This window comes from Myripristis murdjan, chromosome 3 (assembly GCF_902150065.1).
Source record: "Myripristis murdjan chromosome 3, fMyrMur1.1, whole genome shotgun sequence".
NCBI classification, from domain to species: domain Eukaryota; kingdom Metazoa; phylum Chordata; class Actinopteri; order Holocentriformes; family Holocentridae; genus Myripristis; species Myripristis murdjan.
Window position 1 is genome coordinate 34,275,384 of NC_043982.1, and position 23,706 is coordinate 34,299,089.

Sequence of the window (23,706 nt, forward strand, 5' to 3'; positions counted from 1 at the left end):
TGAATGACCAAACTCTGTGCAAAAGTTTGAAAAAGATTTTGTAAGGGATATAACAATTTAGTGGAGTTAGTTTTGTCAAATTTTAATAGATTGCGTGCAGTCTTGATTTGGATGGCCTTTGTTGCTGACAAATTTTATGTCAGAATTTTCACTAATTAACATATATATGATCATAACAAAGGGAAATAAGCTTTATTTTTCAACCAGCACTATCAAGCACACTTTCCACTCTTTGCACACTGTCAGTAAATAGCATGGCACTTTTAGCAGCCACTTTGTGGTGCCATCTCAGGATCCAACATCACATATAGATATTTAAATGAATACATTTGTACATGTGTGGAAAAATTCATCACATGGATGGCTTTTTTTCTCATTGCACAATTATAGATGCAAATAAATTGGCTTCATTTTTTTCACCACCACTATCAAGCTCATTTTCCATTCATTATGCACATCTAGTATATAACATGGCATTTTGTTTTGGCCATTTTGTTGATAAAGCATGCATCTTTCCCTGTGCATTCCCTAAATGGCTTTGTGACTCATTTCCCTGTCCTGGTGTACATCACAGTAAGACTGAGAAGGGCACCGCTACAAAGCTGGAAGGCTGAGAGAAATTGTAGAGAGAATGTCTGTGCCAGATAGTGTGTGGTATGTGACTGACATACAGTTTTGTGTGTGGGACTCACACCTTGGAGAGGCTCCTTTCATTTCTGTTGGCAACGCCACGATAAGGAGGAAAGTTTGTCATCAGAGAATTAATGATCACTGGATAACCAAATTGTCAACTTAGTGCATTGTGACCTTTGGTTCTCTGAAACTCTGCCCTGCTCCCACATGAGCCTAAATCGCATCACACAGCTCTGTGTTTATGACAACCTGCTGCTAGCTGATATATGAAGCTTTTCCCAAACCCAGTTAGGAGTAGAGCAAACACATCCTCTCCCCTCAGAAAAGCCTTCAAGCTTGTCATTTTCTACTCTTTTTAAAACACTAACATTTTGCACGTTATCTAAGTCTGATGCTGTAGATGCATCAACTCACATCCGTATACTGCCAGGGTCCAAGTTCTTGGTGCTGATATCCTCGCATTAGGTGTCTAATGAAAAAAAAATCTGAAGAATATCTCAGTATTTTGGTCGTTGGCTAAACTTATAGGCTGAAATGTTTTACCCTCATGTTAGCCATTAATAAAAATATAGTGTGATTAACTTAAAGTATTTTTGAATATTTTGAATTGCTGCCATTGTCATGGTTTTCATGGGTTTTTGAAGGTAGGCATCTGATTTTAGAATGACACTTTTACTGTCCTCAAACTTTATTACTCTGTGTCTCTGTGTGCTTGCCTTAGGAGGAGATGAAGAAGTTACGTTTTCGTGTGGAGGAGGTTGTCAAAGAAAATGAGCGACTAAATGATGAAATAGCAAAGAGTGGAGGAGTCAGCCCAAAGGATTGGTGAGATGATTTGTGCTCTGTGTGTGTGTGTGTGTGTGTGTGTGTGTGTGTGTGTGTGTGTGTGTTCTTGTCTCTATCAGCTGATGATTCACCATGTTTGACCTCCAGTCTTCCTCAGATATTCAAGTTTATTGAAAAACACATCACTTGCCCTTCAACTCCTGTTAGCACTTACATGACTGCTACATGACTACATGACTCTTTCTGCTGGTGTAGTGAAAACTGAACACACTTGATGGTCTGTTCAGGCACCTTCACTGTTACTAATGTTAAGTGCTTGGGTTGATCGCTTTTGATACATGATAGGAACTGCTGACTTCCTGACTTCCTCATTTCATGCAGCAACAAAGATATGATTAGAATAACAATCCACAGAGAAATGTAATTAACTAGGAAAGTGCCAATTGTGGTAAAACTGTGTGGGCTAGCTGGAGGTAGCTGAAAATCAAAGCAAAAAGCTGCTTGCTGTAAACCTTATACTGCATGAAATAATAAAATCTAAAGTTGTAAAATCACTGCTCTCATTCACTCACTGCTCTCACTGCTCTCATTCACAGTCATTTTAGGTTTAGGATCTGGTGATTTAAGCACTTGATCTGATTAGTCAGTTTTAGACAAGTGTATGAGTGAATGCATTAATGAAACTTCTTTCCCATCACTTTTTCCGTATTTCTTCAACCTCTACGTTTGTAGACTGCATCATGCACTGCTGGGAGGGCCATTTGGATGGCTAGGTGACCACTATCCCATGATCGCCAAAAGAAATGGAACACCCTACCCTACACAGGAGCACACAAAACAGAAGGGTAGGGTGAAGTGGTAGGGCCAGAGGGAGGAATTGGATTTGGCCTTAAAGTTATCTTTGCATAGGTATTATATTTAGTTCACAGGTATTTCAAATTCTTAAGGAGTCCATTGTTAAGGAGCACCCACAAGTCAAGCACATCCATGCACACACATGCAGGACTTGACAAAACATATGCATGTTGAATGGACAATAAACACCATACAGGTTCTTTCCATTTGCTTTTTCAAGAAAAGTTTCCAGTGCACACATTGTTATCAAAGAACTATTTCATGTTCTCTCCATCCTCCAATGAAATCACCTCAATTGCATTAGACTGCTGAAATAATTCTCTACGTAAAGCATAAGTGGATGATACAATGCAAAATTAAATTAATTTTAGATATCCCCAAGCTCACAGAGGTTACAGACGCAATCTATTTCATCTACAAGACTGAATCATCCTGCTTCCATGTGCAGGGGCAGAATGCTTTAATGTAACTGAGCACATGGTGACCTTTTCTGTTTTGACACTGACAACTGGACATACTGTTCCTTCTACATGAGTATTCCTTCCTCAGAGGATATAAACCATGAAGCTTAAGTTTGTATTGCATATCCTGCATCTGTTTTACTTGGTGCTTTCTTATCATTTGTCACCTCAACATATTTACATCACCTACGCTTTTGCACTATACTTTTCCTGTCTTTTTAGTTGTACCGTGGCATACAAGCAATCTGTTCCGCAGTCTAATTATATTAACATGACATCTTATCTCACATGGTTCCCATTCCATATCACCTGTGACAGTTAGTGTTGGGGAAAACATGTGGACTTCCTGTCCTGTTATAAATACCCCCTTTTTAATCTAATTTATTAAACATAAACAGACATCTCATACATTTGTATAGGTAGATATTTGTAATAATTAATATATTCCAAATCCTGACTTCCAGATGAGATTTTAAAACAACTTTCCATGATTTCCAAAGTGCATTGCTTTGTTTTTGCAAGGGTTTATAGTGAGGCACCATTTCTTACACCAGTTACACAAAACAAGAAATTAAGATGAATCTCACCAGTGTAAATGCTTGTCTTTCTGCAAGGGAATAACACTCATTTTTATGTGAAGCAGCAACACTTTAAGGCATTAGAACCCTGCAATATAACTATGTAAAATAAGAACAAAGTGGACATATTGGTTTGATTAGTCATGTTTGAATGTTTGAATTGCATTTGCATACAAACCAACATTGTCATTCAGCTGGCTGCTCAGTCGAAGACCACGTACATTACACTCCTTCCATTGTCTCTTTGTTTAAACTTTATATGCTTTTCTCTTCCATGCCTAGCTTTCTTTCTCCACTGTGTACAGTTTTTTGTTTTGGTGGCCCAGTGGGAATTGGACCTCTACTCCTGGCAGGGTTCGAGCCTTGCTGTACCCATTGATAAGAACATGAGTATGCATGTAAAAACACTGAGCTTACATTTGAGCAACCATACAGTATTGTGTCACATACAGCACATACATTTTCTGGCAGGGTTTACCATGGCATTGCAGAGCTGACAAACAAGTTTCTACTGACTTTCCTCAAGCATACTGTGTTATGGTGTAGTAGAATACTTAAAGCTACATTAAGCAAAATTACATGTTTTTTTTTTTTTTTTTTACAGTAAAATGCAATGTGAGAGTTATCACTGTTGTTCCACCGCACAATTTACAGCCAACCTGTTTTTATTATTGCCTGGTTTTAGCTGTCTAAATTTCTGTAAGGGCCCAAGAATAAGTTCCTCCTCTGCCCTCCTCTTCACACCCTTGTTGCTTCAACTTCATTTAAAGTTTCTTTGAAACCACACATACTCCAATTAAACATATTCAAATTTCAGATCAGTCTCAGGACCGCCTTTGTTGCTGCAATCAGCACTGCGGCAACAGAAAGAGTTAACTGAAAAAACAGTTACCTTGCAGCTGAAAGACTGCAGCCTCACCTTATCTTTGAATTAGAGGTCAGAGATACAATAATCCAAGTAATCTAACAGGAGTTTTATTTGCCTTAACTTTCGGTTTTGTACAAGCGATTTATGTTGAACCGGAAGCAGGGCAGACTCTTCTATTGTACAGTGTACTTCATGCCTACGAATAATATCTGGACAGCCATGGGCTTTTTTTTAATATCACCAGATAATTACAGTGACAGAAATGTTTTGCAAAAGTGTTGCCATAGGACCCACCCTTTCAGCCAGTGTGAAAAGATGGTCACTGCCTCTCTGGCCCATGAACATCCATGTGATGTTATTTGGATGCTTTTGGAAACTATGGCCCTGTTTGTGCTAAATGCCCCCTTTAGGCAACCAAGTTTTATGCAAATTTATGCAGTACTTTTTTGAGTTATTCTCCTTATTCTACTGCTGGATGGACGGGGCAATCACATACTGTACCTCCCTGTCAGAGGTTTCACGACCTTGGCGGAGGAAATAACACTTAATATATTTTGAACCCTACTTGACTACACTAACTGGTATTGACCAGTGGTTCTCTGAAGTTTGTAGCAATCGATCTGAACTTCAAAGCAGCTGCACAGTCTGTCACAGTCCTGCAGCCTGTTTGTAGCTCTGTTAGAGAAAAACCCTCAGCATTCAGTACTAGCAGGGACAACACATCGCTGAACCAACATCAACACAGCAGGTAACCCAGAATAAAGAAGCACAGAGAGAGGGACTTTGTTCATGTGTGATTATGCTTGATGTCCTGAAATGATCCCCCTCCTGTTGCTCTGACCCACATTTCTCTCTTACTTTATCTCTTCCCCCTCTCTCTCTCTCTCTCTCTCTCTCTCTCTCTCTCTCTCTCTCTCTCTCTCTCTCTCTGTCTCTCTCTCTGTCTCTCTCAGTCACCAGCTGCAGCAGCAGGCCATTCTGGTTCTGCAGGAGAACCAGGTTCTGATTGATCAGCTGGAGGTTCAGCATGTCAAAGCCAAGGCCAGCTACAACCGACACCACTCTGAAGGTACTGCATAGATGGAGGCGGGGCCTGGGGAAAAGATAAGTGAAAGCCAATGAAAAAATGTAAGGGGACCACAGCAGAGGCTAAGGGAAAAAGCACAGGCTGTGACTGTACTAGTGGTTGAGATTTGTGTGGAGCGGAGCACTGTGACTGGCCCTGATTGTTATTCAAACAGCCAGCTGGCAGAGTTTACAATTAATACAGGTTAAAGTCTTTCCATCAACATAGTAATCAAAAACAGTGTATCATGTCATCATATCCATGATACACAGCTGGATGACCCTAACCATATCTGATTGTCAAGAATTAAATGAAAGATCGATGGTGTATTTCTGTCTAACTGAAATATATCTTTGTCTCCCCCTCTGTCTTATGATTTTTTTGTTGATTCCTCCTCTCCCATCTCTCTGTAGTATCCAAGGTGTCCAAGAAGTTAATGCTGTTAGAGGAGGAAAAGCAGCATTTGCAGGAGGAGCTGGAGGAGATAAGGAGGGAGGCACAGGTAAACCAGAGGGAACTACAGGAAAAGATCAAGGAGGTGCAGGGGCTGCAGGCTCGCCTGAAGGACGCTGTCACCTGGGATGAACACAACAGCATCATCAGCAAACTCAGATGGTACCAAACATCATCTGTGTTTTAAACTAATATGTCAAATCATGGTGCATGTAGATTCAACAGTCTTCCTATTTTCATTGTAACCAAACACTACAATAGCTCATCAATTATTTTTTAATGTGTGTTAAAGTAGTAAGATGATCTTTTTTGGAGTTTGATTGTAAAAAAAAAAAAAAAAAAAAAAGTCTCGAGCTTCCACAAGTCATGATTGGATACCAGTGTTGTAGAATTTGGTCCAAACAACTGTTTGATGTTTTTAACACAATCTATCTGCAACAGAGGATCAAAAATCACCACTTTGATTGTAATATCTGCAGGAGATCTCATTTTCCTATTAAAGTCGATAAGAGAAGGCCATATCACACTGTTTTTCCATTAATGGCAATACATTGAGCACAGAATGAGGTCTGTGGCTCCTGGAAATTGGGGCAAATCTTTTCTTCTCTCCCCTCTATCTCTGATAGTATTGAGAGTTACTAAGCACTGTTTGTTTCTTTGTGGATATCCACAGTAATGTACAGATTTTTCACAAAAGGCTGTAACATGCGGATATGTGTAGTGTGAGACTTGGTGATAGATGTAATTTTTTTTTTTTTTTTAAAGTGATAATTAGATAGAACGTGTACCTCCCTGGTATTAAAGTTGTTGATCCAGAGAGAAGTGTAAGATGGATTTTTTTTTGTTTTGTTTTGTTTGTCATGTTATGTCATGAATTGCTGTGACATCTGCCCTGGTCCTTCAGGCAGCTGGAGCAGGAGGAGGCCAGGAAGAGGAGCGAGGTGGAGGAGCTGCTGCTCAAAGTGTCCACTCTGCAGAAGGAGAACAAGAGTTTAGCTCTGCAGAAAACAAACCTGACTGTGGACATCGAGAGAATGGAGGCAGACTTGGAGCTGGGCAGACAGGCTAACAGGTACTAATGAAACTACTGCTGATGTTGTTTCTGCTACTGCAACCACTAGTACTACTACCAGTACTGCTACTGTTAGCACTGCAAGTGTGGCTACTACAGTTACTATAGTTAGTACTAGTGGACTTGTGTCCAGTTGGTAACTGTTGCTGACAAGAGTGAAGACTGGTGGTGGGAACATTTAAGGTGTGGAGCCTGGGGGTTCTCCCTAAGTTACATATCATTTTTATTCATTTATTTATTTATTTATTTACAGAGCTATCTTATTTATCTGTCTGTCTTTGTAGACTGAAGTCAGTCTGAGTCTGCAGATCTTTCTCTCTTCCCCATAGAGTTGATCTCAGATTAATAGAGCCTCTCATTCTGAGGTGTGAAAATTGTCAGATGGTGTTTGAAGAGAGTGATTTATCTCTGTCCCATGGAAAGCGCAGAGTCTCAGAGATCAGCCACTTAAACCTCTTTTTTGTCTCCTCTATTCCTTGGACTCTTTTTCTCCCTTTCCATCACTCCTTGGACTCTTTTTTTTCTCCCTTTCCATCACTCCTTCCTTGTTTCCTTTGTTCCCCCTTATCTCCTTCCCTCCTTCTCTACTGCCTCATTCCTTCCTTTTATTCTGTTTTTCTTCCCCCCCCCCTCCTCTCCCTTTCTCCCTCTCTGTCATTCTCTCTCCTTTCCTCCTACCATGTTACTTCCCCTCTTCTGTGTTTCTATCATCCAGGAAGACTGAGAGGAGGATGACTGTGTTGAAACGACAGAAGGAGGAGTATGTCTTGAAGGAGGTGAAGGCTCGGCATTACCTGGGAGCCGTCATGTCTGTGGCTGAGCAAATATCCAAGGAGAGAGACCAGCTAATTCACATGGTACTATTAACATAGCTGACCTGAAAAAGGTCTTGTGACTGAAATGTTGACAATTATTTCCACTTAAAGTAAATTCATGTTTCCTGTTGTGTCTCCTTCAGTCTAATTTCAAGAATTGAATTGGAATTTATCTGGCATTCACAATTCACTTCTGAGCCAAGCACACAAATGACAGTAAAACTAATATAATTATGTTTAATTGTGCTGCATGCATATTTGAGCTGTCTCAGTTTAAATTATAGGGATTGGAAGGTGTTAATTGATATTGTGGTGGGGGTTTTAGAATGGTTTCAGATATCAGACAGTATGAGCAGGTGTTACTTCCACATGTGAGTGCATATTCTGCAGCTGCCAGTGTTTTAAGATCAACAATTCTGTTTTCCAAGCTTAAAACCATAAGTTGATGAATGATATTGAAAGATTTGTAGTGTAGAGGTGAGGTGGAAATGAAACTGTGGGGACTTTCACACTGAAGGGATGGAAGAAAAATAAATAAATAAATGAATAAAATAACTGCAATTATTCTTCAAAGGATAATTGCAGTTATTTTCAGTCGAACTATATTTCCCTTGTTTTGTAATTATAATGATTGTTTCCTGTAGTTTGCTGGGAATGCTCAACTCTAATACACACTGAAAGGGCCAAATAACTCTGTATGAGCAATTAAAAAGAACATAAGGCCTAGGTTGAAAATTTCAATTATTGTGTTAATTTGTCCTCAGTTTAATTCTAAGTAGCTTCTACAGCCTTAAAAATGAACTTTCAGATAACTTGCCATGGCAGTGCTAATGCCTTCTTGGACTCATATTGCCATACAGGACCAACACCATTTTGCACAGCTTCAGTTTTGACAATCTGTCCTTCTTCTGTCTCTCTTAATCCCACACTCCCTCCATCCAACCATGCATTCATTCTCTCCTTCTCTGTTGTGCTCTTGTCCTAGATCAGTAACCCCTCCTCTTTCCCTTCTCCCTTTTCAGGCCTCTGTCCTCCAGCAGGACAAGCAAAAATTCATCGGCACAATCCTGGAAGGCACCGTTCGCTTCAGAAAACTCCAGGAAGATGTCAAAGTAAGGCCTTCATTTTGGAGAAAATGCAGTTTGCTGCTTCTGAAATAATAGCAAAACCTGAGCTTTTGTTTCTTGGCCTGAATACAGAGACTAGGGAAATCAATGAACCCTATTCAACCAATTACAGCAGCAAACTGCTTTCGCTGATAACAGACTGATAAGCATTGGAACAGAGACTGTTAAAATTTTCTGAACCAGTGTGCTTCAGGTGCTTTGCTACCTGCTTCTTCCTTCCTAATAGGTTTTTTTTAATTCAGCCATTCTCCTCAAGAAAACCTTTTAATCTACTTTCTATTGATTGTTCCATTCCACATGTACTGTACCTGTTCAGCTATTTACTGCAGGCCACCACCAAGCAGAAAACATCATTAAAGTGATGACAGCTTGTTTCTCTCAGCCTGCTGTTTGCCAGACAGAGCTCAGCTGTGTTTCTGTGGAAGTAACTGCCCAATTTGTTACTGTAATTTAATAGCTTTTTGTGCATTTGCTCTTTTGTGTTTGCTCTTGATGAGCGCAAAGAGTTCACAGAACACACAGAACATACAAAACATGTGACCTTTTCCATGTAATTCCTTTTAGAATTACATGGAAAAGATCTCATGTAACACTGTTCTCATTTCTAAGAATTTTTACTTTACTTACTTTATATTTTTAATGAACTAGTTATTACTTTCACTCAGTAACCTTTTGCTTTGGTACTTTTACGTCTTGACAGTATTCACATTGGACAGGTATTGGCACTGGACTGGTTGATATGAAGTTAAGTATCTGGATTGACTCTGTTGTGAAATTCAGTGATATGAACTAGATTCGAAGTTGAACATTAACTTTGGACATGAGCGATTTCTGGTCTCTCTGATATGGCTTTGGTCCACTGGTCTCCTTGGGAGGAGGGTCACTGCTAAACCAACTGAATGATTTGGAGTGATCATCAAGAGAGAACTAGGATCATGTCTGGTTCCTGTGTCCAACATCATTATCATGCTCTGCAACCTGTTGACTGGTAAAAAGAAACTACATTGCCTGGGGATATTTTCCTGTTTTTTTTTTTTTTTTTTCCTTGTATGTTCTGGAAGTTTAACATTGGTAGTGCTGGGTGAGAGCTCAACTCAAGGCAGCTTAAGAAACACATGCAAATAGACTAAACACAAGCAAATTAAGAAAGCATCTTCCTCAATTATACAGTATTTAGAAAACACTCAGCGAATTCAGACAAAGCATAACACAGACGCAACACATTACAGATGATACCACAAATTACAGAAACGTGCTTCAGTTACGCCAAATAAACGTTGTGTTGTCTGGAAAGTGCGATCTGTACTGACATTTCATTCAAGAAAATTCTGCAGACAAGTTGATTATCATTTGAATGCAGTGGGATCAGCACATATACCCATCAGATTTTTCATTTGTTTAAAAAAAAAAAAAGCAGGATTTTAACACTGCATATGAGACTGAATGACTAATTCAGATTTTTTTGAAGTGTGTGTGTCTTGTACTTTCTTTTGTTCCCTTGTGTTTGTGCTTTATTGTGTTAATATATAATTTATTGCTGATTGGTTAGATCTAATCCAACTGGTGTTCAGCATGTTTCTCTGCCTTCCCCTCAGTGCATACTAGGATAGACTACAAGCCCCTGTGACTTTGATGAGGAATAAGCAGATATGGAAATGGATGTGTGGATTGATCTTATCCAGTCCCCTGAGACATGCATGTGATAAAAGGCTCTATAAATAAATGAAATTCAAGTTATGTTGTTTGGGGTTGATGCAATGTGACAAGTTGGGGTCACACCATACTGTCACTGCAGAGGTAGAACTAAAGGAGCTTAGTCAGATTGCAGGAGCTTTTCAATATTCTCCAGTGGTCTGGAGCTTCCTAAATGGTATCTTTCTCTCTCTCTCTCACACACACACACACACACATACTGTACATACACACACACACACACACACACACACACACACACACACACACACACACACACATATGCACACAGATCGTGCAATGCAATAGTTTGATTAATTCTTGGTGTATGGCTGCTCCTGGTCATCTGTAAAGACCTCCGCTGAGTCTTGGATGTGTCAGCCACAGGCTACCTGTTTCGCTTCAACAAACAGGGAAGGTTATGTGTGTGTGTGTGTGTGTGTGTGTGTGTGTGTGTGTGTGTGTGTGTGTGTGTGTGTGTGTGTGTGTGTGTGTGTGTGTGTGTGTGTGTGTGTGTGTGTGTGTGTGTGTGTGTGTGTGTGTGTGTGTGTGTGTGTGTGTGTGTGTGTAGCTATCATGCTTTTCATATATTGCGCCATTGGTTAGAGCAGCTTTTGGAATGGTAGGGAAGAAAAGTAATTGTCTCCACAAGTATATTGTTTCAGGTTAGAATGTCTTAGAATATGATCATTAAATAGTTTCTAGCTGCCATTTAATTAGTATCATAGTAAAATTACAACTCTTCAAGATCACATACAGATGATGCTTATCAGATCACACCTGAGATCAACCAATTAGAGCATGTGATTTCATGTAGACATGACGTCAAGTTGAGATTCTTTGGCAGATATGTGACATCCATGAGGAGAGCCTTTTCAATCAGCAGTATACATGCCTGAAATAACTGAAACAGGTACAAAGAGCAATACCAGACATGTTGGCCATGATTTTGTGGTCAAGCCAAAAACAAATGCAAATCAGATATAAAAATGCATAACAGAGAGAAAATAGTCCTGTATACACGCATCACAACGAAAACTGATATTGTGAGTCCAATTAAGGCTCTCCCACAGTAGATCTCAATCTAATGTGAATCATACATATATAAATATTTAGTTTATTAGACATTCTTTGTTGGTATGGAGGGTCGCAGCTGTCAGTAAGTGTCTGGTTCAGTGTCTCGGCTCCCTTAGCCCTGACACCCTGAGTGCTAGCACTGTGTGGCTCAGTCTCTTGACACCCTGATGTCTGGCACCCTGAAGCCTGGTACCCTGAGGCCTGGCACTGGCTCCATAATCCAAACAAACTGCTTTCACCAGCAATTGGGGCACAGCTTGTCAGACAGCTGACTTTGTTTCTGCTTTAGCAGCTGTTTGTCAGTGTGCTGGCCCTGCAAGATCTGTTGTACCTCGAGTTCTGGCATCCTGAGGCTTGGTGCCTTGATTGAACCAACTGACCTCTTCTCACTTGTAAATTAGTTTATATCTTGTCAGACAACCAACAAAGTTTCAGTTTCTTTCACTTATTCCTCTTCTGTTCTTATCTTTTTTGCTGTCTGCCTCTTCCCCCTCCTCTCTGCTCCAGTCTGGGTCAGTGGTCTGTGTCCCAGTTATCCAAAATTAAATGGAGATGTTTGTGTTGGTTGAGGGGTGTCCCTTGCTGTAGTTTCACTAAAAAGTAGCACACTGAGGAAAAGTAGGCCCTTACTTCATTTAATGTGAATCTGAGAGTAATGTCAGTGTGATGAGGACTGAGATTACTGTAAAACAAACATTACAGGCCAATCAGAGCTACTGTTACTTATCAATCACTTCAAAATGTCTAAGCCTGCATCTGCGTCACATGGTCAAAATATCATTTTCAGAAAAGTAATTTTCTTCTGTAGTCTGTTCATTCCTAAACTGGGACTTAGTAATTCATATCTGGCTTGAACAATACAAGTTTTAGAGTTCACAACTTTAAAACTCAGACTCAAGGTGTCACTTATATCTGAGAATGATTCAAGAAAGAGATAAAAGAGAGAGCCTCAGTGATTATGGCTGCAGCGCAGCTGATGATTATCAAATTGTATGACAAATGAAAATGTTATGGTGAAAAAAGACAAAAATCATGACCACTATGAAAGAGTGATAGAATGTGACAGATAATGTGAGTTTTGATAGGAAATGCTTTGTTTAGTTATCTTAATGCAGCAGGAGCTCTATTGTTTTTTTTTTCTTTCTTCTTTCTTTTTCATTTTTCCTCACTAAAAGTGTTCATGCAGCAAAAACTCCAAGACTGAAAAACACAAAAATGCAGGTGGATTGCAAATTCCATCTACCACTCAGTTAAATTAATGTAAATTCTTTAAGTTTAAAAAGAACAAAATACCCGATTTTATGCACATGTGATGTTACTGCCTCAAGTTGTGAGAAGCTGTGTGAAAACCCATGCCAATGGCAATGGTACAATCACTGTCTGGGAATCTCAAGGTCCACATTTCAGTCCCCAAGTGGCCAAGTCCTACTTACCAACAATGTGGCAATTCACGTACTGTATATGGTATCAGGCCCGGACTGTACATCGGGAGAACCGGGAGAATTCCCGAAGCGCCGGCCTGTCACTGGCCTGCTGGCCTGCCTGTCTTTTTTTATTTTTTTTTTTTTTTTGGACAGGTCGCCGGCCAGGCCAATCAGCTGTCATGCCGGTCCGCTCTCCGGTTGGCCTGTCCCTTACAGAGGGACAGGCCAGGCCAGGCCAATCAGAGGCCAGCAGCCTGTGACAAGATCAAGACGTGATTGGTTTGTTTTGATTAACACCCGCCCCAACAGTCCGAGCACGCTGTGAACATAGGAGGGGGTGTGGCGACTCGCGCGAGTGTGTTGGACTGTGGAGGAGAGCGGAGGAGGCGGAAGGAAAGGTTTAGTGATTACATTGCAGTTGATAAATAAATTTTTCCATGGACCCCAATCCAAATCCGGGGAAAAAAAGAGGAAAGGTGGGGCAGAAAGGGAGAGAGAGAAAAAAAGAAAGGCACTCGAGGAAGACGCTGCCAAGTGCCTCAAGTTGCCCTTGTTATTCAGCCCCCCCCCTCGCTGTCGCACCGTCAAAAAAAAGTGATGCTTCAACAAGTGAGTTTTCTAAAACACACTGGTTCTTCTCAGTAGGAGGTTCTTTAGGCCATGTACACTCTCAGGTAGAGTTGAATTAACACTGAGGATTAGATTTTACACGTACAGTGTAGAAATGTAGGACCTGGACTTGAAATTCAAAAGTTTTGAAATTAAATAAGGATTGAGGTTTTAAAATCACTGATTTACAAGCCATATTTTTTTTACTGCCTTTGAGATTCATTTTTTTGTGCAACAAATGGGATATAATCATTCCATTATTCTTATAGTGAATGCAAAACACAATAATTCTATGTTTGCTATTCAAAGGTGGTGGTGGTATTGATAGCAGTCCTGTTGGTGCTGCAGAAAGAGAGGCCAGTGCACGACCATTGGCAGAAGGTACACAACAATGTCTACAGTAGGGCATGTGATAGGTGGTACATGAGTCATTTGCATGTTCCTTGGGATTACATTACAAAAATGGTAGTTATTCTTTATTATTAATCACCAACCTGTAACAAGTTGCAGACATATGAAAACCAGGCAGTTGACATAAATATGGAGTGGCTATGTGACATCAGAGTGAGTGTTGGAGTGGGTAGTGCCTGTATGTGTAGGCTTCTCCAACACTCCAGGAACACTCCAACGAATCAGACTAGTTCAAGTGACTTTGCTCATCTGTGTGAAGCCTGAAACCAGGTCGTTGCTGCTTGAGGCTTTTCAGAATTCATAAACTGTTTAATAAGCATCAAAGCTCGAAAAGTTCTCATGCTGCTTAGACCCCCCTCATCGCTGCTTGCAGCTATATTTTATTTTGATCTTTCCTAGGGCCAGAAACCTCAATGATATGTCACATTTTATAGACTTTTGAAGAGCAGGTAAGGAGAGTCGTGCTGTTAGGCCATGTACAACTTAGAAGCATCAAAAATCCAAAGTTGTTTTCGTCCTCCTCAGAGTTATGGATGGTCATTAATGCTTTTTATCTCATCTAGTTTAGACTCCTGCAACTCCCTCTGCTCCACAGTGAAGCTCTCTCATCCCCAGCTTGCTCAGAGAGTAGCAGACAAATATCTCCACAGGTTAACCAGTCAGAGCTGATTTGAAGATAACTACTGGACCACCATATAGAGCATGGCAAGCTCTGGCCCCTTGCTAAATCACAGACCTTCTGTGGTTTTTGTGTGGATGGCTTTATATAGAGGTTGGTTATGCAATAAATTTGCATTTAAATTCAGTTACCTGCTGACTTGTTGAAGTAGCTTTTTGATGGATTTAGGTGCTGGACTTTTAAGGAGCTCTGTGCCATGCTAAAGGATTCAGATGTGATTTCTGTGGCTTTCTGTGCCAAGCCCTGCACATATACCCTCCATAGCCCACATCTCCCAAGCATCTTCTGCTCACTCACTACATGAATTTCCATCACATTTCCCTCTCCGCATGGAAAAAGAATTCCCCACGTATCAAATCTCATTAAAATGGAAACACATCTGAGAGTTATCACCAAATCTATATTTTTTTTCTCAACAAGGAAACAGGCATTGAAATTTGTATTGTATTTAAGTCACTCTAATGTTTAAGCTGTCAGTGGTTCTTCTGTAGGCAAAGGAATTAAGATTTGCCAGATAAATTGAAACATGCAAAAACAAAGTAGCCTGAATTAACCATGGATAGAACAGGGGCCTGTTGTGTAATAAAAGGTGTAACATACATGCTCTTTTTCAGTGCTGATGTGAAAAAGGACATGTGGATGCATTAATGCATTTTGTTAATTCACTCTCCTCAAGGAAGCAATAGCCATTCCTGTAGCATATGCTGTGTGAAAAAGATCATGCCCTGAACTATTAGTGCTCTCTATTTTGTTCAGCTGTGCCTTGTGGGGAAAGCAATGACAGAACCATTATCAATTAAGCTAGAAACAAGACCATAATTCCATAATTCATGATAATGCAAATGAAAAACAGTACGGAGCTTAACATTAAACAGAAGACACAAGCACGTCACATTCAGAACATGTTCATAATTCTCAAATGCAGTCCATTATGGTCACTGAGCCATTTGTCTCATCCATATCCATATGTCTGGCTTTGGCTGTCTACTAAGCTACACAGGGAATGGGAAACCCATAACCCTGGCAGTAATAGTGCCTTGCCAACAGGTCTCTGGTGTGTGTGTGTGTGTGTGTGTGTGTGTGTGCTCCAGCTTTCAGCAGTTCCTGTCACTCCAACCAGAGCAGCAAACGAAACTGAAGTAGTTCTGACAATTTTATTAGTGTCTCCATAGCAACAAGAGAGAGAAAGAAAACTGTGTGTGTGTGTGTGTGTGTGTGTGTGTGTGTGTGTGTGTGTGTGTGTGTGTGTGTGTGTGTGTGTGTGTGTGTGTGTGTGTGTGTGTGTGTGTGTGTGTGTGTGTGTGTGTGCGTGCGTATGAATTTTATGGGTGCTGTTCAGGCAGGTAAAAGTGAACAGCTGTAAATAATGGACCCCAGAGAAAGAGAGATTACTCTGTACAGTCTCATCAGTAGAAACCTGCTTCCTCCTTCTCTCTTGTTATTAAACTTGGCTACTGTTTTGTTCACTGCCATGGCAACAAGAAGTTCATTAAGAGTCACATCTGATTAATCCTGTTCCATTACATCTGTTTAATTATTTGCAGACAGCCTGTTGTGCGGGTGAAGAGTTTTCCTACGTCATAGTGCTTTGATTGTTGACCTATTAAAACTGGGATCTGGACCAGTCAGAGGTCTGATGAAGTGGATACGATACAGTTCGATTGATTATATATTGTTTATTTGATCAGTTCTACACTGGGGGCTCTATCTTGTGCCACCCGCTATCCGCTGCCACTACCCGCTACCCGCAAATTGCGGATTTAGGAGCTTCCGCTATCCCTAAACGGTATCTTGCGCCAAATAGCGCAATCCGCAAATAGCGGGTTTAGGGAGTCTGGCGCAAGATAGGGCCCTGGATGTCTGCAGGAAGCTCTTAATATCATTTGTTTGTTCTTCTTCTTCTTCTTCTTGTGCAAGAATGTAGATCTTAAACCTTATTGATTTTGTTTGGATTCCCCAACTTTTCCTGCTCTATAATAATTAATATCTCAGAGATAATAAGTCCTAGTCCAACCAAATTTGGTGCATAGGTTTCAAATCCCCATCACTGCTTAGGCTACAACAATTATAGTGATCAGCCAGATGGCAGTGCATTAAAAACTAACTTTTACATTTCTAACTGGCAAGACATCATGTTGTCTGTTGTTTGATATGAGTGGATCTTGGGTTGACCTGGGAAATTTTGGTACTATGTCTGTGATCTCATCACAGACATAGTCATAGTGTATTGCAGACCACCTAAGGCCAGATGCATAAACAATGCATATACACAAAAACATGCATTCATTGCTTTTCCACATAGAAATTGGTATTTAAAAAAAAAAAAAAGTAGTGTCAACATCCTGTTCCATCAGGAAGTACATCAAATCATGAAGTAAATGCAGTTCCATGGGATCTTTAATGGTCTTGTTCATATTCCTGGTTAGTAATAACCCATGCTGTTAGTTTGTGTTGAAAGATACTGCATATATGCAGCTCACACTGAGAATGCTGCCTGGCTCAAGGAGCTTTTCCTGAATGGGAAGGCACAGGAATTCTGCTAAATAAAGACACTAAGTGGAGGACAGCCTAGCCTAGATCATGAAAAACAAGATAACATCTATAAATTTAATGAATCTGGACTGTAAGACAGGATTTTTTTGCGATCATAAAAAAAATTATATGTATATACATATATTCCAGTTGATCCTCACAGCAAAAATCTCCACGTTAACAAGTCATGTTGTCTTATATTAAATTTTTTTCTTAAAACAAGTGGAAACACAAATTGCCAGTGGGATGAGATAATAATAATCTTCTTGATACTAGTGGGCTGAACTGCCTTTTTCTGCTTTGCTTCAACATATTTGTACTTTTAAATTCCTGAAACAGTTGGAACTACATTGGAAACAAGTTCACTTGTTAATAATCCCATGGAATTATCCTGTCCAACTCCAATTAGAACCTTTCTCAAAATGCAAAACTCATATATCTTATTGCACTACATAGTAGGGGGGCGAGGGGTTCCTCAGCAGGTCAGGCCATTTTGGAGTGGGACAAATATCTACAACATGAGCTGCACTCTGAGCTGCTTAAAAATATACTAAATCCAAAGAAACAGTTTCAAAAAGATCATGGAGGAGCTTAGGCTATATCCATTTATTATCAAAATTCAAAAGTGAGCCTTTAAATTTTGTAAAATTGGAAAATCCAGTCCCCCACTCCCTTACAATATTTGATCTGGAAGCAGCAGGACACTAACTTTCACTTCTTACTTCATCATGAGGTGTACTCAGATTTACCCTAAGAATTTCCACAGTCTTATTTATATGATAGGAGTCATCTTACTTTTTTGTTCAAATTATGAATGAATATTAGGTAGCTAATCTGTACTCATTTGATTGTTATGGATTTACAATGATTGCAATTTATTTTGTCACCTTGTGAACTGACAGGGAGCATGCATTAGGTAGAGTCTGCATGTGTGTGCGCGCTATAGAGAAAAGGGAGATTGTGACTACATTATTCATGTGTTATTAAAATTAATGCCCCATCTGCTTGAAACACCTGACAGTATTGAATAATTGAATAGAAAATATAAAAATATAGTTTGTCACAGGTTTGCATGACTGGTTACTTCATTTCAATGTGAGATGAATTATTGTGCTTGGCAGAATGTTACCAAAAATTCTCTTTGGCTCTGAATTTTCATTTCTTTCCCAAGAATTTTCACTCATACTCCTGTGTGAGTGAAATTTCTGTGAAAAATTTCAAGTAATTGGATTTGCATTCATGTCCGCACTTTATTAGGCATACAGACTCTTATCTATGATTAGATTTGTGACAGCTTCTGACATCTGCTCACTATTGTTGTGACTGTGAGTGTGATTGTGACTTTGAAGGCTCAAAATACATGGAGAAAATCTAAGAAATAAGTAAATATTGGACTTTTTGCTCCACAGTGAAATTATTTGGCTTTGTAACACTTAGAGGATTTTGCTGGAGAAACTATTAGGAGTCATTTTTTTTTCTTTTACCATTTTTGGAACTCTTTAGAAACGTCTTCAGCAACTTCTGTTTGAAGATGCCTTAAAAAGTGGGCTGTCACAGAGCTGTAGTATATGTTATGTGTTATATGTTATACAATATATTGTATATCCATATGGCATCCATATGGTGTGGTATACTGTCAAATTGGACACACCACATCATACACCTCTGAAACCTTACCTGCTCACCTGTAGAGAGATGAGGTCATCATGGCTAACTCAGAGGGCCAGACCGTGACATCAGTTCATCATCTCCATACGACAGACTGCTGGGAGATGCTTTTTATGTTTCCCTTTCTCCAGAGATGGTGACAGGGAAGCATGGTAAATATGGTGGAGCGAAACTCATTTTTCTGTCAGATAGAGTTGACGAGACTCAGAGACTTCCATAATGTAAGCTGCCACTCAGCTCAGAGGGATGAAAGGCAGGGCCATGTTCTAGCTGTCAGTCAGTGCAACCAGCAGGCCCGATTGTCTGTCTACCAGCAGCGCGCCTAATTCAGGCAGAAAATAAGACTTCTTTCATATATGGAACAGCAATTTATGGCTTTATTAGTGAGGAGGACCCTGTGTACTTTTGGCTGTCATTGTAGCTCAGATAATGAGAGGATAATTAATTCATAAATTGTCATTTTGGAAATGCAATCACCTTCAATTAGTGCCACTTAAAGCCAGTGTCCACTGCATTCTGGCTTCATGGTGGTCACATCACATTTGAATTAACGGATGTAAAATCCATCAGCAGTGTTTACAGCCTGGATTCAGCAGAACAAAGACAGACATTTATTTTCTGTAATTTTCCTCTGTTAATTGCTGAAGTTATGGGCAAGCCATGTCTTGACAGAATGTAAGTTTACTTCAAATACTGTGATTTGTCTCTACTGCTCACATTTTTTTTTTTTTTCACTCACTGGCTTCAAACAGGGAAATGAAGTCATGGCATAACAAAGAAGGTACTTGTTAATTCATAGGAAGAGAGAGCAGAGCTGGCAAGACGGACAACACATTTGGCTACAAAGGAACTAGAGGAAAAGGCTGTCATCTTCAATTTACTGGTTTCAGTTAGCAAACTGAAAATTTAGTGCAATAAATATATCAATTATATAAGCCAAGGATATTGATTTTCATTTCCTTTATTATGTATAGATGTACTCACAAGCCAAAAGTGTATTTCCATGCCTCTCAGACATAAGCGGCTCTGATAAATTGACCAGAAGCAGAGCAGCACAAAATGGCTGCACAGCTCCCCTATGGCTCCCATACTATGTTCACGCTGGGAGGACACAGCTAGACTGGAGAAAATGGCTCTATGTTGGCTTCAACGCAAAAACAACATAAAAAAATATATATATATCTGGTGGACCTTTGCCTTTAGTGCCCTGCAGTGAAAGCAATACTTTTTGCTTTTGCCCTTTCTGTCTTGAAAGCTCTCTAACTCATAGCTGAGGTTATGATGCACTTGATAACCTCAGAGTGATGTTGAAGGAAGTGTAAAAAAAATTGAGAGAATCAAGGGCAGTCAACGGTGATATGAAAATGTCAACAACTACAACTCAAGCAATATGGCCAAAGTGTTTCTCCATTTATTTTATATAGCTCGTAGTGTGTCACTAAGCAGAGATCTGCACCCATCAGAGCCACAGAAACACAGCAAAACATAGCAGGAGGGGGTAGAGAGACAGCAGTAAAAAGAAACTGACAAACGAAAGTAAAAGAACAGAGACCCAGACATCAGCGACTTACCTGGACTCATCTGGACTCATCAGATTTGAGACAACATGTGGAGTGTATTTTTTTTCTTATCCAAAATGCATTTTGAGGAAAATACCATGACCTGAATTTAAAAAGGACCCAGACTGTTGAAGTGTTCTCATTTAGTCAATCAAGATTTTAAGTTTCCTACTATCCTTTAAAAAGCAGAATCATTTGGTTTGACTTTTGTGCTGTCAATCATTAGGTCAGCGTATGTGTCACCTACGAACATCTCTTAAGAGTAAAAATTTTCATACAGAGAGAGAACAATACAGATCAGAAAGAGGTTTAAAAAAAAACAAAAAAAAAACACGACACGTTACAGAAACCTAGGCACTATTGGCCCTGCCTCCTATTCATAGTACATACAACACACACACAGAACAATGGCTAGTGCTACAGTCAGTTGTTCTTCCAGGTCACTGGCAAAACTTGTCAGTAGCTGTATCGTTCTTCTTGCTCAAGCTGCTCTGCCTGACACAGAAACAGACTGACACTAAGGACAATCTGAATTCAACTGGTCCATGTGCTCAAAGGCTTTAAAAACCTGTTTACAAGTGGGCCTGTTATCTGTCTGAAGAATAGCTGATACCTGTCCATGTGAGCAGCCCATTCACCAGTCCTCCCATCCTGTTAGCATCGCATCAGACCCTGGAGGAGCAGTCACACATGCCCTGGCAAAGACACTGGCAGAATCCATAGACCAGGCAAACTGTCAGGCTTGAGGGCACCAGGCTAACGCAGACAATGCCGAGAGTCACTCTCTGGATGACCAGCAGGTAGATTCCCAGAGGCAGAGACCCAAAGTAGAAGAAGCCAAGCAGCCATACCAGGATGCGAGGGACGTGATTACAGAGTTTGGACAGAGCATCCTGGTCACCGGGCCTGTTTGAGCCCAGTGACTCTGAGTCCAGGCTCTGCTCAGCGTAGATGTCGGAGCTACCATTGCGGCCGGGAGAATGCTGTGAGTCTCTCTGCACCTCCATAATGGTGATGACCAAGCAGTTGGAGGAATCATGGGAAGGGCTTGAGGAAGAGAGGCTCTTGGGAGTCAGGACGACCTCCCTGCTGTGGTCAGAGCTCCAGGACTTGTCCCGCGTTGCCAGCAGGGACATGATGTTGGCATCGTTGGGTAGGCCGGACACCTCGTACTCTGTGACTTCGGTCTGGTGGCGGCAGAAGGGGCAGGAAATGCAGCTAGCGGCATCGGCCACGTCCAAGATCTTGTTGAGGCAACGAGCACAGACCCGGTGCAGGCAGTCCAGGATCTTGGGCTTACGGTTGTGGGCATTGTAGCGCTGGTAGCAGATCTTGCACTCCAACTCCTCTGCTGGAAGACTGACCTTCTCCTCCAGCTCAGCCTGATGGCAGCTCATCTTTGACTCATGTTCTGAAGAGGAAAGACAGATTTTAGATTTTAGACAGTTTATTGACTAGTCATTGGGCATAATAGTGGTTTTTAGCAATTCGGCCAGAAAACCTATGTAAACTATTTTTTGATACAATGAATTGTATGTACATAGTTATCATTTCTTTGTCTAGGCTCTGATTTTATAACCTCCTGTGAACATGCAACTGATCCAAGAGAAGCAGGGACTGACGATAGAAAAGCCCCCACCACCCCTTTGAGGGACCTATAACTGGGGCCTACAGGTGGATGCTGCTGTGGAGGTAGGAATGAAAAATGCAGCAGCTGAGGAGCAAGCAGCAGCACAGAGTGCACATGTTCTCTTTGCTGGTTTAAATAAACTGCCTTATTGGGAAGGAGTGTTTCACTGTTAATTTCTTGAGCAATGTAAGATGTGATTGCAGAGTGACTCAAGTTGTCAGCCTAAACTAGCTAGCATGCAGACTCGCAGGTGAGTGGCAGGAAATAAGGTGGTTTGAGAGGATCATTGCTGGACTTTCCCTGCTGGCTCACTTTAAATGTGTAACAGCATAGCTATAGGATGGCATGAGTTCACACTCCCACAGTTGATTCTATTTTACAGTGACTTACAATAAGTGAGTAGTAGTGGTAGTGACTTGCTCAAGATCAGTTCAGCAAGACACGTGGCTGTTGACACACTGCCTGCTGTGCGCTTGAACCTGTGACCGTTACCTATGGCATGAATCAGTCTTTCTCAGTATGAAACCAGCCTGCACCTGCCCGGCTGTGCCAGTAATAGGTGGTGTTATGACTCACATCTGTTGGATTTTGTGGGAAAGAAACATGACAGATTTATTTTGTTGTTGTTTTTCCTCATTGTAATGTAAAGTTTCCATGGTCATGTACATACTGAGTGAGTTTCGTTACCCCTGGGTCCTTGAAACTTGTTATAGAATTTCAGTACTACATGGGAGTGAATGAGCAAAAGAAATGACCTTCCAAGATTTTATAGTTCCTAATTGAAGGCCATGGCACCCAATGTAACAAATATTCTTGTAGTTAGTTAAGACTGTAGGTTTTAGCCTCTAGCTATAAATTAAACTGTTTCCAGCAGAGAGGCCAGAACCAGAGCTGCCCTCTGGGAACTGAACTCTCCCTGAGGAAAAGTTGACCTTTTCTCTATTTTCAGACAAACCACAGTCAGATGCTGTTTTCATTCACAGCATTTCAACTGAATACTGATGCACTGCAAAATAAAGCACCAATCACAGAGCAAACAAGCTTGCAAGATCTATCTTTAGCAGTTCCAAGGCTTGAAAATATTAGTATTTCACTGAAGTCGTGCAATGCCTCACAGAGTTTGGCTATAGTGCAGAAAGGTCAAAATGAAGCCATTTTGGGGGAAAAAAAGGCGCAAGACAGTGGCCTGGGGTTTGCAAGAAGGCACGTGAAATATGTAAGGTTGAGAAAAAACAAACAAACCAACAATTCTGCAGCTATAATGCAAAGCTCAATCTGTGGTAGAAACTGAGCATCTTCATCTTCAATCTGATTCTACTTTGTTGCTTTTAATTTTTGTCATTTCCAGATTTCCAATTAAAAAAAGGAAAAGGTAAAAATATCAGTGAGTTGGTCTGAAGATGAGAATCAGGTAGACTCAACCATCATGTTACATGCTTACTCCACATTTCTCAGTTGAGTCTACATGGTCCTCACTTCAGTGAGCCCGTGGCATTCTGCGCAATGCACCCTTAAAAGAATGTAGTTTGAATTTCTCACCTAACACAGTTACTGTTTTGACAAAGTAATCAGTACTTTTTAAACTATGTTGAGAAGATTTTTACAGCAGTACTTCTACTTATACTGAAGTAAAATATCAACAAAGTAACAGTACTTCTACTTGACTAGCAATTAGTAGTACTCTTTCCACCACTGGAGAGCCTGCCTCAGA

At 40.5% G+C, this 23,706-nt stretch overlaps 2 protein-coding genes across 5 annotated transcripts in view; one reads left to right on the forward strand and one right to left on the reverse strand.

The window, feature by feature from the left end:
• cep89 (centrosomal protein 89) overlaps positions 1-23,706 on the forward strand; it is a 67,859-nt gene that overhangs the window by 12,367 nt on the left and 31,786 nt on the right. For 3 of the 4 annotated variants that reach the window (XM_030048173.1, XM_030048174.1, XM_030048175.1), the window contains exons 12-17: positions 1,355-1,458; positions 5,135-5,250; positions 5,661-5,862; positions 6,605-6,772; positions 7,488-7,629; positions 8,610-8,699. In XM_030048173.1, coding sequence (XP_029904033.1) covers positions 1,355-1,458; positions 5,135-5,250; positions 5,661-5,862; positions 6,605-6,772; positions 7,488-7,629; positions 8,610-8,699 — 822 coding nt within the window. Of the gene's footprint in view, positions 1-1,354; positions 1,459-5,134; positions 5,251-5,660; positions 5,863-6,604; positions 6,773-7,487; positions 7,630-8,609; positions 8,700-21,928; positions 21,979-23,706 lie in introns of those variants that run through there. The other variant, XM_030048176.1, reaches the window with a different exon arrangement.
• Positions 20,237-21,827, reverse strand: LOC115377599 (E3 ubiquitin-protein ligase RNF182). Its single transcript, XM_030077452.1, has 2 exons — positions 21,821-21,827; positions 20,237-21,776 (listed from the first exon to the last, which is right to left on the reverse strand). The coding sequence occupies exons 1-2, from the start codon at positions 21,825-21,827 to the stop codon at positions 21,031-21,033; spliced, it is 753 nt and encodes a 250-aa protein (XP_029933312.1). The 3' UTR covers positions 20,237-21,030.